Below are 12616 nucleotides of genomic sequence, written 5' to 3'. Positions count from 1 at the left end.
TGTCTTAAGATATAAAAAAAAATAGAAAATAACAGCGTCCCTGAAGAGGGGAAAAATCGTGACAACTAAGTGACTTAAACCTCGAGTAGGTGCGCTGTGATTCCTAAATTCCCAATTGCTTTGTGCCTACAGGTCTGATAACGGTCTGTTTCCATGGTGACAGATGACACACAAAACATCCTATGACTTGAATCCCACTGCAAATCTTTATCATTGTATTCCCAGGACACACAGGCTCATCCATATCAATTTATGCTGCAGATTTTCACTTTTTTGCAACAAAATCCCAAACCTTTCTTGCTAAGCTAGTGATGCTGCAGTGTAAAGTATGGTGGATGGCTGCAGCATCTTCAGGCAGGTGTTTTTGGATTCTCTCTCCTGACAGATCTGATTAGTGATCGCCGTGCAGATTCTGTGCCCTATAAAATGTAGAAACTTGTATGTAATCTGGAGGATGTCAATGAATGGTGTCAGTCTTGATTGCCTTGTATTTTTGCAGATTGTATCCGCGGTGCAGTACTGTCATCAGAAACACATTGTTCACAGAGACCTGAAGGTAAGTCATGTTTTTCAGCTTTGTGTTGTCCTTTTTATATCGATGAGCTATCCTTGGGATCCGTGCCGGTCAGACACTACTTTTCCCCAGTGAACTGATGTAATTAGTACCGTATATTTCACTTTATAAGGCGCACCCCAAATTTAGAGGAGGAAAATAAGAAAAAATAAGATTAATGTTAAAATGAGGGTCCGTCTTATAATCCTAATGCTTACCGAGGGGGGAGCGGCGGCGGTGGAGTGGCTCAGGAAAGTAACTGGGGGCAGGGGGAGCAATGCTGCAGGCTCAGAGAAAGGGGTTTTGCGGCTCAGGTGGGTCGGCGATACTGCAGGCTCTGGGGTGTCATGGTGGCAGGCGTCATTGACCTGCCGGTGGGTGTCGCCGAAGCGGGCGCCATTGATATGCTGGCGGGGCTATAGGGATGATACTGGAGTGGAGCGACTCAGGAGGGTCAAAGAACGGGATGATTTGGTGGCGGGTGCATTGAGCTGGCTGCGGACTGCATTGAATTGCCCGCGGTTAACTCAATGGACTTCAAGAAAATGGCCGTGCACAGATAGGACTCCGCAGCCATTTTCTTGAAATTCATCTTGTTGACCGCGGGCGATTCAATGCAGCCTGTTGTCGGCTCAATATATCCGCCGCCGAGATACCTTCGCAGATCAATGGTGCCCACCGCGACACCCCCCTGAATGTGTTCTGTGACAGTCTCCTATGACACCACTGCCCATATAACCACATTTTACCCCCAGTTTTGGGGAAAAAGTGCATCTTACAATCCGGAAAATACGGTATATAGATCAGAACAGCGCCACCCTATGTGGTGGCCATTGTGGGGTACTACAGCTCAATGCCCATGCAAAGCACCAAGATCTGATCTGCAGTACCTGGCAGCGACCAATACAGCGGCATTCAAACCAGTGCTGCTGGCGCCAATACCGTCTGATCATTGGATCCCTATTGGATCTACACCCATTCGATACAATCACGGGTCGTCCTCCAGAAAGGAACTCTGGAATTCAAAGGATCCTAGGTTGGATTTACATGTACCAAGTGCACAATGTTTTGGGGGAGGGGAGGTGGTTTGGGTTGGGTGGCGAGTGCTGCACTTTCTTGTTTCTGAGCCCCTTTTTTGTGTTTTGTGTCCCATGTAGGCAGAAAACCTGTTACTGGATGCAGACATGAACATCAAAATAGCAGACTTTGGCTTTAGTAACGAGTTTACGGTGGGCAACAAACTGGACACTTTTTGCGGCAGCCCGCCGTACGCTGCTCCCGAGCTCTTTCAGGGCAAAAAGTACGACGGGCCCGAGGTAGACGTGTGGAGCTTAGGGGTCATCCTGTACACACTCGTCAGCGGATCCTTACCCTTCGATGGACAGAATTTAAAGGTGCGTCTAACAGGGGAGTCCGTAGGGTTGCCAAAATCAAATTCTTTTATGCATCCATCCAGGACCATACACCTTTATTACAGCCTTTTCTGAAAATTAACCATCAAACTGATTTAAATTCCCATTTAGTGGATCCTGAAAGCAAATTGCATGAAATTTAATTTACTGCAAACCCTTCTACTCTGTTCTGTCTTAAGTGTCTTATCGGGGGTGAACCGGGGACCCTCAGACACCCTGAAGGAAGGGTCCTATAGTTCGGTTTCAGCATCAAATTGTCTAAAATGTCACTGTGATAATAAAGATGGTTCCTGCATTTGCTCATGAGGCCAGGGGTGGCGCTGTGGATCACCGGGGGGGGGGACCTTTTTTGATAGTGAAAGAATGTCACCAAAATGCTTTTTCTTTGTCGCTCTATTGGGAGACCCAGACAATTGGGTGTATAGGCTATGCCTCCGGAGGCCGCACAAAGTATTACACTCAAAAGTGTTAAGCCCCTCCCCTTCTGCCTATACACCCCCCGTGCTCCCACGGGCTCCTCAGTTTTTTGCTTTGTGCGAAGGAGGTCAGACATGCACGCACAGCTCCACAGATTGGTCAGCAGCAGCTGCTGACTATGTCGGATGGAAGAAAAGTGGGCCCATATAGGGCCCCCAGCATGCTCCCTTCTCACCCCACTCTTGTCGGCGGTGTTGTAAGGTTGAGGTATCCATTGCGGGTACGGAGGCTGGAGCCCACATGCTGTTTTCCTTCCCCATCCCCCTCAGGGCTCTGGTGGAAGTGGGATCCTATCGGTCTCCAGGCACTGAGACCGTGCTTCATCCACAACTCCTGTGGAGCCTGCTGGATAGGAGCCGGGTATCGTTCAGGGACTTGGCCCTGCTATTTGGAGGTACTCTGTGTCCCCGTGGGGACCGAGCACAGCAACACTCCAGCATTGCTGGGTGTGCTAGTGCACCGGGGACCGTGGCGCTGACCGGGTTAATGTGCCATTACACACTCAGCATCGCTGAGTGTGTTTATGTAGGGAGACTACCGCGCTGACCGCCGCCGCCATGTTTAACACTGAGGCGCGGCTGGGACTTGTAGTGCGCCGGGGACTTCCACGCGGCCGCGCTTTTACGGCGGCCGCGTTTAATACTCGAGTCCCCGGCTTTTTGCGGCCTAGTCTTTCTTCCTCCCGCCCACAGCCCTGACAGGCAGGGGAAGGGCGGGACGCTGCACAGGACGAGCAGCACTGAGGGCTGGAGCATGCTTTGCATACTCCACTCCCCTCACTGTGCACAGTGCAGGCACCAGCTCCCGCACTTTCTGGGTCACGCCCACGGCTCCCTCCTCTCCTCAGGACATTCCTGTCAGCTCCTTGAACGCTGCAGAGGGGGACAAATTCTGACAGTCCCAGGCAGGGACCCTGGTGGCCTCACAACCGCTTTAAGCGGGGGGCATGCAGCATCTGTGGTGCTAGCCACATTTCTGCAGGAGTGTAATTTTAAATTATATGTTTATAAGATATACTTTACACTTTATGGTGCACAGTTGATTCTGGATATATATATTGTGTTGCTCAGGGAAGACAACAGCATGGCGCCCATAAAAGGCAGGAGTGCCGAACACAGGCTTACTATGCTGCCTGCGCCGCATGTACGACCCCGCTACCGGCAGGATCCACTGAGCAATCCAGACCGGTATCTCAGCACAGGGGCACTGTTGAATCATTGCTCCCTGGCCCCCCTCAGTTGGACCAGCAAGGTCCCCCCGGGGTGTCTCACAGATCCCAGAGTGAGGTCTCTGATACAGACCCCAGCCCCTGACCGACTAAGCGAGCTCGCTGGGAAATCCCCTCGACATCTTCATATTGGTCAGGGTCTCAGCGGGGGAACCTCTGGTTGATGAAGCGGAGACAGTTGATCAGGATTCTGATCCTGAGGCCGCTCTCAATCTTGATACGCCTGACGGGGACGCCATATTGAACGATCTTATTGCGTCCATCAATCAAATGCTGGATATTTCTCCCTCAGTTCCTCCAGTGGAGGAGTCAGCTTCTCAGCAGGAGAAATTCCGTTTCAGGTTTCCCAAGCGTACACTGAGCATGTTTCTGGACCACTCTGATTTCAGAGAGGCAGTCCAGAATCACCGTGCCTGTCCTGATAAGCGGTTTTTTTTTTCTAAGCGCCTTAAGGATACACGTTATCCTGTTCCCCTGACCTGGTCAAAGGTTGGACTCAGTGTCCCAAGGTGGATCCTAGCCTGGCGGCTAGATCCATACTTGCAGTGGAAGATGGGGCTTCACTCAAAGATGCCACTCACAGGCAGATGGAGCTCTGGTTGAAATCCATCTATGAAGCTATCGGCGCTTCTTTTGCCCCAGCATTTGCAGCCGTATGGGTGCTACAAGCTATCAGCAGGTCAAGCGCAAATTGACGCAGCCACACAGACGTCGGCATTTGCGTCTTACGCTATTAATGCTGTCCTGGTCTCTGCGAGCCGTACGGCGGTTGCATCCGCCAATTCGGTGGTACTCCACAGGGCCTTGTGGCTACGGAAATGGAAGACAGATTCTGCTTCCAAAAAAGCGCTTAACCAGTTTGCCAATTTCTGGCGACCGATTGTTTGGCGAACGTTTGGATGAAATCGTCAAACAATCCAAGGGAAAGGATACATCCTTACCCCAGCCCAAACCGAACATACCCCAACAGAGGAAGGGGCAGTCGAGGTTTCGGTCCTTTCGGGGCGCGGGCAGGTCCCAATTCTCCTCGTCCAAAAGGCCTCAGAAAGATCAAGGGCACTCCGATTCATGGCGGTCTAAGTCACGTCCTGAAAGACCACCGGAGGTGCCGCTACCAAAGCGGCTTCTTCATGGCTTTCGGTCTCCTCAATCCGCATCCTCGGTCGGTGGCAGGCTCTCCCGCTTTTGCGACACCTGGCTGCCAAGGGTAAAAGACCGTTGGGCGAGAGACATTCTGTCTCACGGTTACAAGTTAGAGTTCGCCTCTCGTCCCCCGACTCGATTCTTCAGGTCATCCCCGCCTCCCGAGCGAGCCAAGGCTCTTCTGCAGGCGCTGGGCACTCTGAGGGCAGAAGTAGTGGTGGTCCCTGTTCCTCTTCAGCAACAAGGTCAAGGTTTTTTCCACCAACCTGTTTGTGGTTACAAAGAAGGACGGGTCTTTCCGTCCTGTCCTGGACCCGTAACTGCTCAACAAACACGTAAAGACCAGGTGGTTCCGGATGGAATCCCTCCGCTCCGTCATCGCCTCAATGTCCCCAGGAGATTTCCTTGCATCGATCGATATCGAAGATGCTTATCTCCACGTACCGGTTGCTCCAGAGCACCAACGCTTCTTGCGCTTCACCATAGGAGACGAACACCTGCAGTTCGTGGCACTGCAGTTCGGCCTGGCTACAGCCCCACGGGTTTTCACCAAGGTTAGGGCTCCCGTAGTAGCGGTCCTCCACTCTCAGGGTCACTCGGTGATCCCTTACTTGGACGATCTGCTGATCAAGGCACCCTCTCAAGAGGCATGCCAACACAGCCCCGACGCTTCTCTGGAGGCTCTCCAGAGTTTCGGGTGGATCATCAATTTTCCAAAGTCAAATCTGACACCAGCCCAATCGCTGACATATCTTGGCATGGAGTTTCATACCCTATCAGCGATAGTGAAGCTTCCGCTGATCAAGCAGCGTTCACTACAGAAAGGGGTGCAATCTCTCCTTCAAGGTCAGGCACACAGCTTGAGGGGCCTCATGCACTTCCTGGGGAAGATGGTGTCAGCAATGGAGGCAGTCCCTTTCGCGCAGTTTCACCTGCGTCCTCTTCATTGAGACATCCTAACCAAAGCTTCCCTTCGGGGGTGGCTTTCTTCCCACTTCTTTATCGCATGGGAAATCCTTCCTACCCCCATCCTGGGAGGTGGTCACGACGGACGCGAGTCTGTCAGGGTGGGGAGCAGTCTTTCTCCGCCACAGGGCTCAGGGTACGTGGACTCAGCAAGAGTCCTCGCTTCAGATCAATGTTCTGGAGATCAGGGCAGTGTATCTTGCCCTAAAAGTGTTCCAGCAGTGGCTGGAAGGCAAGCAGATCCGAATTCAGTCGGACAACTCCACAGTGGTGGCTTACATCAACCACCAAGGCGGAACACGCAGTCAGCAAGCCTTCCAGGAAGTCCGGCGGATTTTGATGTGGGTGGAAGCCACGGCCTCCACCATCTCCGCAGTTCACATCCCGGGCGTCGAAAACTGGGAAGCAGACTTTCTCAGTCGCCAGGGCATGGACGCAGGGGAATGGTCCCTTCACCCGGACGTGTTTCAGGAGATCTGTTGCCGCTGGGGGAGGCCGGAAGTCGACCTAATGGCGTCCCGGCACAACAACAAGGTCACGGCATTCATGGCACGATCTCACGATCACAGAGCTCTGGCGGCAGACGCCTTAGTTCGGGATTGGTCGCAGTTTCAACTCTCTTATGTGTTTCCTCCGCTGGCACTGTTGCCCAGAGTGTTACGCACGATCAGGGCCGACTGCCGCCGCGCCATCCTCGTCACTCCAGACTGGCCGAGGAGGTCGTGGTACCCGGATCTGTGGCATCTCACGGTCAGCCAAACGTGGGCACTACCAGACCGACCAGACTTGCTGTCTCAAGGGCCGTTTTTCCATTTGAATTCTGCGGCCCTCAACCTGACACTGTGGCCATTGAGTCCTGGATCTTAGCGTCTTCAGGATTATCTCAAGAGGTCATTGCCACTATGAGACAGGTTAGGAAACCAACGTCCGCCAAGATCTACCACAGGACGTGGAAAATTTTCCTGTCATGATGCTCTGCTGGGGGTTTTTTCTCCCTGGCCTTTGGCCTTGCCCACTTTTCTGTCCTTCCTTCAATCTGGACTGGAAAAGGGTTTGTCGCTCGGCTCCCTTAAGGGACAAGTCTCAGCGCTCTCTGTGTTGTTTCCAGAAGCGCCTAGCCAGACTTCCACAGGTACGCACGTTCCTGCAGGGGGTTCGTCACATCGTTCCTCCTTACAAGCGGCCGTTAGAACCCTGGGATCTGAACAGGGTGCTGATGGTTCTTCAGAAACCACCATTCGAGCCAATGAGGGATATTTCTCTATCACGCCTTTTGCAGAAAGTGGTTTTTCTAGTAGCAGTCACTTCACTTCGCAGAGTGTCTGAGCTAGCTGCACTGTCATGCAAAGCTCCCTTCCTGGTGTTTCACCAGGACAAGGTGGTTCTGCGTCCGGTTCCGGAATTTCTCCCTAAGGTGGTATCCCCCTTTCATCTCAATCAGGATATCTCCTTACCTTCTTTTTGTCCTCATCCAGTTCACCAATGTGAAAAGGATTTGCACTTGTTAGATCTGGTGAGAGCACTCAGACTCTACATTTCTCGTACGGCGCCCCTGCGCCGCTCGCATGCACTCTTTGTCCTTGTCGCTGGCCAGCGTAAAGGGTCACAGGCTTCCAAATCAACCCTGGCTCGGTGGATCAAGGAGCCAATTATCGAAGCTTACCGTTCGGCTGGGCTTCCGGTTCCCTCAGGGCTGAAGGCCCATTCTACCAGAGCCGTGGGCGCGTCCTGGGCTTTGAGGCACCAGGCTACGGCTCAGCAGGTGTGTCAGGCGGCTACCTGGTCGAGCCTGCACACTTTCACGAAGCACTATCAGGTGCATACCTATGCTTCGGCGGATGCCAGCCTAGGTAGACGAGTCCTTCAGGCGGCGGTTGCCCACCTGTAGGAAGAGGCCGTTTTTACGGCTCTCTTACGAGGTATTATTTTTCCCACCCAGGGACTGCTTTTGGACGTCCCAATTGTCTGGGTCTCCCAATAGAGCGACAAAGAAGAAGGGAATTTTGTTTACTTACCGTAAATTCCTTTTCTTCTAGCTCTAATTGGGAGACCCAGCGCCCGCCCCTGTTTTTTTGTGTACACATGTTGTTCATGTTGAATGGTTTCAGTTCTCCGATATTCCTTCGGATTGAAGTTACTTTAAACCAGTTTATAATTCTTTTTCCTCCTTCTTGCTTTTGCACCAAAACTGAGGAGCCCGTGGGAGCACGGGGGGTGTATAGGCAGAAGGGGAGGGGCTTAACACTTTTAAGTGTAATACTTTGTGCGGCCTCCGGAGGCATAGCCTATACACCCAATTGTCTGGGTCTCCCAATTAGAGCTAGAAGAAAAGGAATTTACGGTAAGTAAACAAAATTCCCTTCTTCTTTCCTAGGAATTAAGGGAAAGAGTGCTGCGGGGGAAATACCGGATTCCCTTCTACATGTCCACAGACTGTGAAAACCTTCTCAAGCGTTTCCTGGTGCTAAACCCAACCAAAAGAGGCACTTTAGAGGTAAGGGCTCTGAAGCAAGCAGATAAGGCTGCGTACACACATCAGTTTTTGGCCATCAGGCGCAATCCGGCAGAAACATGACTTCTCATAGACTTCTCTTAGCGCCGGATGGCCTTGCGTTCCATCCGACTTTCACTGGATCCGGCAAAATTTGTTTGTCCGGCGGCCGGATGGAATGTTGAGGTGGCAGTCTTTGTGTCCGGCAAAACCGGATTGCGCCGTAAAATGTGTTTTATAATGGAAGCTTATGGACGCCGGATCCGGCGTCATCTGTCATATGCCGAAATCCGGCGCCGGATTCCGTTTTTTTTTTTAAACTGAGCATGCTCAGTATCAAAACGGATCCGTCAAAAAATTGAAGAAACGGATGGAAAAAACTGATGCAGCAGATCTGTTTTTTCGGCGGATCCGTTGCATTAGTTTTTTCGCCGGATTGTGTCTGATGGCAAAAAAATTGTGTGAACTTAGCCTAAGACAGCAGAAGACTTATCTGTGGGTTTTTTTCTTTGTTTTTTCCTTCAAGAAGCTGTAAGTTGAGGACAAAAATGAAAATACTTCTTAAGTCCGTTCCTGAGAACTTAGCGTTTTAATTGATATGCAAATGAGGCTGACGTGCTATGGTAGATCTGAAGCCTCCGTCGCTCCAGCTCTATTCCCCGCCTCCACCTGCATCTATGTTGTGACATCAGGCAAAATAAGACCAAACTTCTTGCCAAACCCTTTAACACTTCATTCATCTTTTAAAACATCACATCGTGCCCCTAGAAGTGAATGGACCGTCCATTGAGGCTCTGAGTCCAGCACTACGAGAGCTCTCTTTGCAGATGTGCTTCTTGAACAGGAGGGGTCTCCCCCCTGACAACTAAAAACCACCCTCTTTAATGTGAATGGAGCTCCTATTTTGCGACTCCGTCGTAGTATTAATGGCAGATCTGACTTTGCAAAACTTTTCTGCTGAGATCTGAGGCGTCTGTTTGGTAAATAAGAATGGCAGGATTATCCTTTTTGAAGCCGATCAGTGGGTTCCTTTAGACTCCGCCGAGCCCCGGGACCCCACTCGGCAGGGTTGTCCCTGGGTTGAGCAACTTGATCCAGAAAGCCTGGTTAATGAGCGCCACAAAGTAACGCAGCCCGGGACATGGAGGTAGCACAAAATCCCCTTTGAAGATCATATGCCTGAATGAATTTCACTAAGGCAAATCCTGTTTTTTTTTTTTTTTTTGTAGCTGTAACCCTTGCCTGCCTAGCAGTGTTATATACTAAATCACTCACGTTCTCCTTGTTTTTGTCTTTCAAGCAAATTATGAAGGACAGATGGATCAACGCAGGACATGAAGAGGACGAGCTCAAACCATTTGTGGAGCCGGAGCTTGATATAGCAGACCAGAAACGAATAGGTAATCTGAGGCTAGATGCATATTAATCAAGCAAAAATGTGTTGTTTTTTTTTTTAAAGGGAGTTTGTCCGGCGTCCTTCACATCTGCATCGGAGGTGAGTGATGGACCTTAAAGGGGGCTTTACACGCTACAATATCGTTAATGTTTTATCATCGGGGTCACGTTGTTAGTGACGCACATCCGGCGTCATTAACGATATCGCAGCGTGTGATACTTACCAGCAACCTCAAAAATGGTGAAAATCGTTCACCATGGAGAGGTCGTCCCAAAACCAAAAATCGGTAATGGTTGATTATCGATGTGGTTCGTCGCTCCTGCGGCAGCACACATCGCTGTGTGTGACACCGCAGGAGCGAGGAACGTCTCCTTACCTGCCGCAATGCGGAAGGAAGGGGGTGGGCGGGATGTTGCGTCCCGCTCATCTCCGCTTTGATTGGCCGGCCACTTAGTGACATCGCGGTGACGTCGCTGTGATGCCGAACGTCCCTCCCCCTTGAGGGAGGAATTGTTCGGCAGTCACAGCGACACCGCCAAGTGCGTGTGACGCTGCCGCAGCGATCACACAATCGCATGCTTGACGGGGGCGGGTGCTTTTGCGTACGATATTGCTAGCAATATCGTAGCGTGTAAAGCCTGTAAGACGCTTGCACTATGGCAGGTGTTGTGCACATTTCCAGCGTATTAGAATAGGACCTGTGTGCCCGTTTAACCAGGTATGCGGGGGTATAGTGTCTGCTGTGGAAGCAATCTGCACCAGTATACCCCTTTTTAAAGGGAACCAATCACCAGGATTTTCGTATACAACCTAAAGCCTGTGCTATATTGGCACTATCAAGCTGATTCTATACATACCTGTAGTGGTCAGCTCGGATGTTTAGGTTTTGAAACCCAAGAAAGTAAAGTTTATAAAATCGGCAGCTTCTTGAGTGACAGCAGCTGAGGATCAGATAATATCTGGGGGGGATTCAGTTATCCCCTCCCCCTGTTAGAATTAGCATAAGTATTATACGAACAATTCACTTGCAGGACCTGTGAGGTCATACCCATGTGACCAGAAGGGGCGGGGATTCAACCAACAAATTTTGCCTAGTGGTATCAGCTTTGTTGGCAGAGTCCCCGCCCCTTCCGCCCATTTAGATTATAAGACACACGCCTCAATTTTCTCCTAAATTTTTGTGAAGAAAAGTGTCTTATCCAAAAAAATGTGTTACTTAGCGCATAAATTGCCCAATTCATCTGAGCCCATCAGCCACAACAAGGTGACCTTTCTTTGATGGGACCCTAACTTATTTGATGCCTCTCCTGGACTTAAACTACAAATTTATGGTCTGATAAGATCCAGTACTAATTAAAAACACACCCTGGGAGGAGAGCACAGACCGAACATGAGGCACCAAATACCTCCAATAATATACTACAAAAAAAACTGACCGGCATCTATCTACATGTGAATAAATGCGAGCTACTGTGACTGCACAAAACGCAAACAAAAGAATATAGCAGCACTCGGTAAGCGCCAAGACTTATGCAAACATAGAATATGACATTTAAACTGTATTAATGCTATATAGAATGTACTTAGAAAAACAAAGGTTTTTAGTGCATAAATAGGCCAATTCATGTGAGCCCATCAACTGCAACAAGGTGGCCTTTCTTTGATGGGACCCTAACTTAAAGTGCTGCTGTATTCTTTTGTGTAGTCCCAGCAGCTCGCACCTGTTCACATTTATTTGCCTGTGACGGTCAGTTTTGTCTTTTGAACAAAACAAATGGTCTTAGCTGCCGCCAATTCACTAATGCAAAGTCCAGGTGGCTGCAGTGCACAGTAGTTGGTTGGTTTCTGTGGGGTAAAATAATCCATTTACTGGTCCTGTTATTGGGTTTGAATTGTCTAATTATTTCTTATTATATATAATTTTTTTTTATTTTTTTTCCCCAGATATAATGGTTGGAATGGGTTATTCAAGAGAGGAGATTCAGGAATCTCTTAGCAAGATGAAATATGATGAAATCACTGCTACCTATTTGTTACTTGGAAGAAAGTCATCTGAGGTAATACTAGCTCACTCGTCTACAGATAAGAAAATATATATATATATTATAATCCTTGACCATGTTTTGTAGAAATCCAGCACAAAACAAAGGGTTTGGTGTTTTGTAGATTATTCCCGTCTTCGGCTGGTGGCCTGCTGCTCTCACTGCAGAGGGGGGAGGCTCCTGCTGCAGCAAGTTGGAAGGGCACTTGGCTAAAATTCTTGATACTCATGATTTTCTTTCTCAGTTGAGAGAGAGCATTGCTGGAACTTTTGACCTTTTTTAGTGTTTGGTTTTTTTTTTCTGCAAGATAGACCGTCCACTAATTGGTTCCGTACATATGTTTCATCACTAGGCCTTGTGTTTCCTCCGCAGTTGGATGCCAGTGACTCCAGCTCCAGCAGCAACTTGTCGCTTGCTAAAGTCAGACCGAGCAGTGACCTGAACAACAGCACTGGACAGTCCCCCCTCCATAAGGTGCAGCGAAGCATCTCTTCCGGCCAGAAACAGAGACGGTACAGTGATCACGGTGAGTGGGCCGCTCCTAATTCACCACCTGACTTTCGTAATCTTAAAGCCAATGTGGCCTTGTGTGTGCGCCTATGTTACTGTATGGTAATTGCATTCTTTGTCCTCCGGCTCTAGCTGGCCCGGCCATCCCTGCTGTTACAGTTTACCCAAAACGAAGCCAGACGAGTGCCACAGATAACGATCTGAAAGAAGAGGTGCAGTCCCGGAAATCTAATAGTGCAGTGAGCGGGCGAGGGGTCACCCCTCCTAGCCCAATGCTTGGCAACGCCAACAACCCCAATAAAGCCGATATTCCCGATCGGAAGAAGAGTTCGGTTGTTCCCAGTGTAAGTATCACGGATCCGCTCCTCTACTCGTAAAGCAGCTGTCAGGTTAAGTCT

General features: G+C 49.9%; 1 protein-coding gene across 12 annotated transcripts in view; it reads left to right on the top strand.

Moving 5' to 3' along the window:
• MARK3 (microtubule affinity regulating kinase 3) overlaps positions 1-12616 on the top strand; it is a 115719-nt gene that overhangs the window by 52931 nt on the left and 50172 nt on the right. For all 12 annotated transcript variants that reach the window (XM_075331031.1, XM_075331033.1, XM_075331030.1 and 9 more), the window contains exons 7-13: positions 500-556; positions 1711-1947; positions 8154-8273; positions 9571-9670; positions 11611-11723; positions 12081-12234; positions 12351-12562. In XM_075331031.1, the coding sequence (XP_075187146.1) occupies positions 500-556; positions 1711-1947; positions 8154-8273; positions 9571-9670; positions 11611-11723; positions 12081-12234; positions 12351-12562 (993 nt within the window). The remainder of the gene's footprint in view (positions 1-499; positions 557-1710; positions 1948-8153; positions 8274-9570; positions 9671-11610; positions 11724-12080; positions 12235-12350; positions 12563-12616) is intronic.

Source organism: Anomaloglossus baeobatrachus, chromosome 12 (genome assembly GCF_048569485.1).
Source record: "Anomaloglossus baeobatrachus isolate aAnoBae1 chromosome 12, aAnoBae1.hap1, whole genome shotgun sequence".
Taxonomy (NCBI): Eukaryota; Metazoa; Chordata; class Amphibia; order Anura; family Aromobatidae; genus Anomaloglossus; species Anomaloglossus baeobatrachus.
The sequence above is the reverse complement of the archived record's forward strand: the minus strand, read 5'-3'. Positions and strand labels throughout refer to the sequence as shown.